This window comes from Crocuta crocuta, unplaced genomic scaffold (genome assembly GCF_008692635.1).
Source record: "Crocuta crocuta isolate KB4526 unplaced genomic scaffold, BGI_CrCroc_1.0 scaffold312, whole genome shotgun sequence".
Taxonomy (NCBI): domain Eukaryota; kingdom Metazoa; phylum Chordata; class Mammalia; order Carnivora; family Hyaenidae; genus Crocuta; species Crocuta crocuta.
The window spans coordinates 1,107,373-1,109,526 of NW_027527378.1; the positions used below are offsets into that span (position 1 = coordinate 1,107,373).

Genomic DNA, 2,154 nt, shown 5'->3' on the forward strand with positions numbered 1-2,154 from the left:
GGAAGAAACCCGACGTATTCAGGGACTAGGCTGGCTGCTTTTCATTTGACGAGGGGTTCTGGCCCAAAGGAGCACCACAGAACCCTCTCTCCTATTTCCTCAGAGATGGGGTATTTAAAAGTAACCAAGGCAAAACCATAATCACCATATTCCCCCCCAAAAACAAACTCTGTGGGCAATCTGGACTAGCCCCAGGGCCGACCGCTTTGGCTCTCACTGTTCTATCTGTACCGACGAAGACTTGACTTCATACCTTTTTCTTCGGTTCTGTTTGGAAGCGTTTCTGGTCTTTCAGGAGGTATTTTTTTAATTTCATGTTTTCTCTCGGTGGTACCTGAGGGGGAAAGGAGGGCAGTGATCAGAGCTTGTTCTCTCTCTCCATTTAACAGACACACCAGCATTTTAAATATTTATCAGGTACAGCAAAGTCAAGAGACTTTTCTCCCCCTAAGCGGAGGGCTGGTGTCACCTGGCAAATAACACGCTGCTGAGAGACGGCAGAAGCCGCTTCCGGCCTATGTCATTAAGTTTGCTTGCCTATACGGCCTTAATTTATAAGAACACCACTAATATTTTCTGATATTTAAATCTGACTTTCTTAGGCATCAAAACAGTCAGAGGAAATCACCAGGTGTGGGTGGAAAATGTGTATAAACAAGTCGATCATCAAATGTCAAATAATGGTCACTGGCTATTGCTCTACAAAGTTTCACAGGGACCTGAATTTCATGTCATAGCAGTTTGAAAAGACGGCCTCAAATCGTTCGCCACGCCTCCCATTAAGAGGTGAGGCCTGTGTCCCCTTGTCTGGAATGTGGGTCAGCTTGTGATGGCTTCAACCAGTGGCTGACACGATACCAGGTAATTTCCATGTCTGTGTTCTAAAAGCCTGAGTGGCGTATTTGCTGGGCTACTGAACCTCCACGGGAGAAGTCAACAAAGGGGGTCCTCCAGCCTCAGCTGAGGTCCCAAACATCAAGGAGCAGAGAGACAAGATGTCCCGGCCGTGTCCCGTTCAAATTCCTGACCCCTAAATCCTTGGGCATAAGAGGATCGCCGTCTTCTGCCACCAGATGTGGGGCGGTCCGCGATGCCGCAGTAGTAACTAGAGCACATTTCAAGTGGAGGGATGTGCAGAGAAGATACGTGGTTCTCCCTCAGTCCTTTCAATCTGTGCCCGAATCCCTCAAATATTCCATATTACATTTCTGCACACGCACGCCCGTGGCCATGTGCACTGCAGCTGCCCCCTCGCCTGGGGTCTTCAGCAGTTCCTATGGCCTCAGGTGCATAAGAACACTTGGAAAATAGCTAAACAGAGCCAGCCTAACCTTCGGTAAAGTTGCTTTAAAACGAAAAGAATTTGCCTATCATGCTACAAGCTAGGCTTCTAAAGAGAACGAAGAAGTTCATTATCATTCCTAGAGACGCAGGAGGAGCAGACAATCCCTGTACCACGAAGAGTCCAATCCTGATTACATTCTAGGCCACTTGAGCCTTGGGCCACTTGGCTCATCTCCTTGGTCTGTAATCCGTCACCAAGGCCTCTAGGAAAAGGGTCTTCAGAGCAAAGCAAATCAACAGCCAGTTTTCATTTCCAAACAACAAAAAAATACTGATCCGGTGTGAACCACTAGGTGGCAAAATTAAACTGCTCCATGCAAACGAGGATGGGGGCGGAACAGGCGACATAATTAACACCTCGTTTCAGGGCTTAATCTCTGTAATTCTCAACTATGCTAAAGGAATGAGAAAGGATTCTGGGGTCAAGTTGATCCCCCCCAACTCAGTAGACCAAAAGAACTTTAAAAAAAACCAGTCCTTGATAGATCTGTGAATAAACCAATCTAGAAATTTATTCATACTTTAAATGCTATAGAAATACCACAGTTATTAACGTGCAGAACTAAAAATACCCCTACTTTTCTTCTGTTTTAGTTGTTAATTTTTTTTAAATGCCACTTAACTAGTTATTCATGGAGGAATTTCTCCCCATAATTAGTTCTTAATAATTATAAAGAGGAATTCTATTGGGGAATATGAATGATCATTTTCATGTATGAGAACCCTGTGTGCAACGGGTTACCAAATGTCCAACAACATCACGTCTTCCTGTATTATTCACCCTGGGTATCTAAATAATAAAGAAAAAGT

The 2,154-nt window shown here is 44.7% G+C and overlaps 1 protein-coding gene across 6 annotated transcripts in view; it reads right to left on the reverse strand.

Annotated features, from left to right (window-relative positions):
* Positions 1-2,154, reverse strand: part of SH3KBP1 (SH3 domain containing kinase binding protein 1) — a 281,170-nt gene that overhangs the window by 51,089 nt on the left and 227,927 nt on the right. For all 6 annotated transcript variants that reach the window (XM_077770448.1, XM_077770238.1, XM_077770366.1 and 3 more), the window contains one exon: positions 254-334. In XM_077770448.1, the coding sequence (XP_077626574.1) occupies positions 254-334 (81 nt within the window). The remainder of the gene's footprint in view (positions 1-253; positions 335-2,154) is intronic.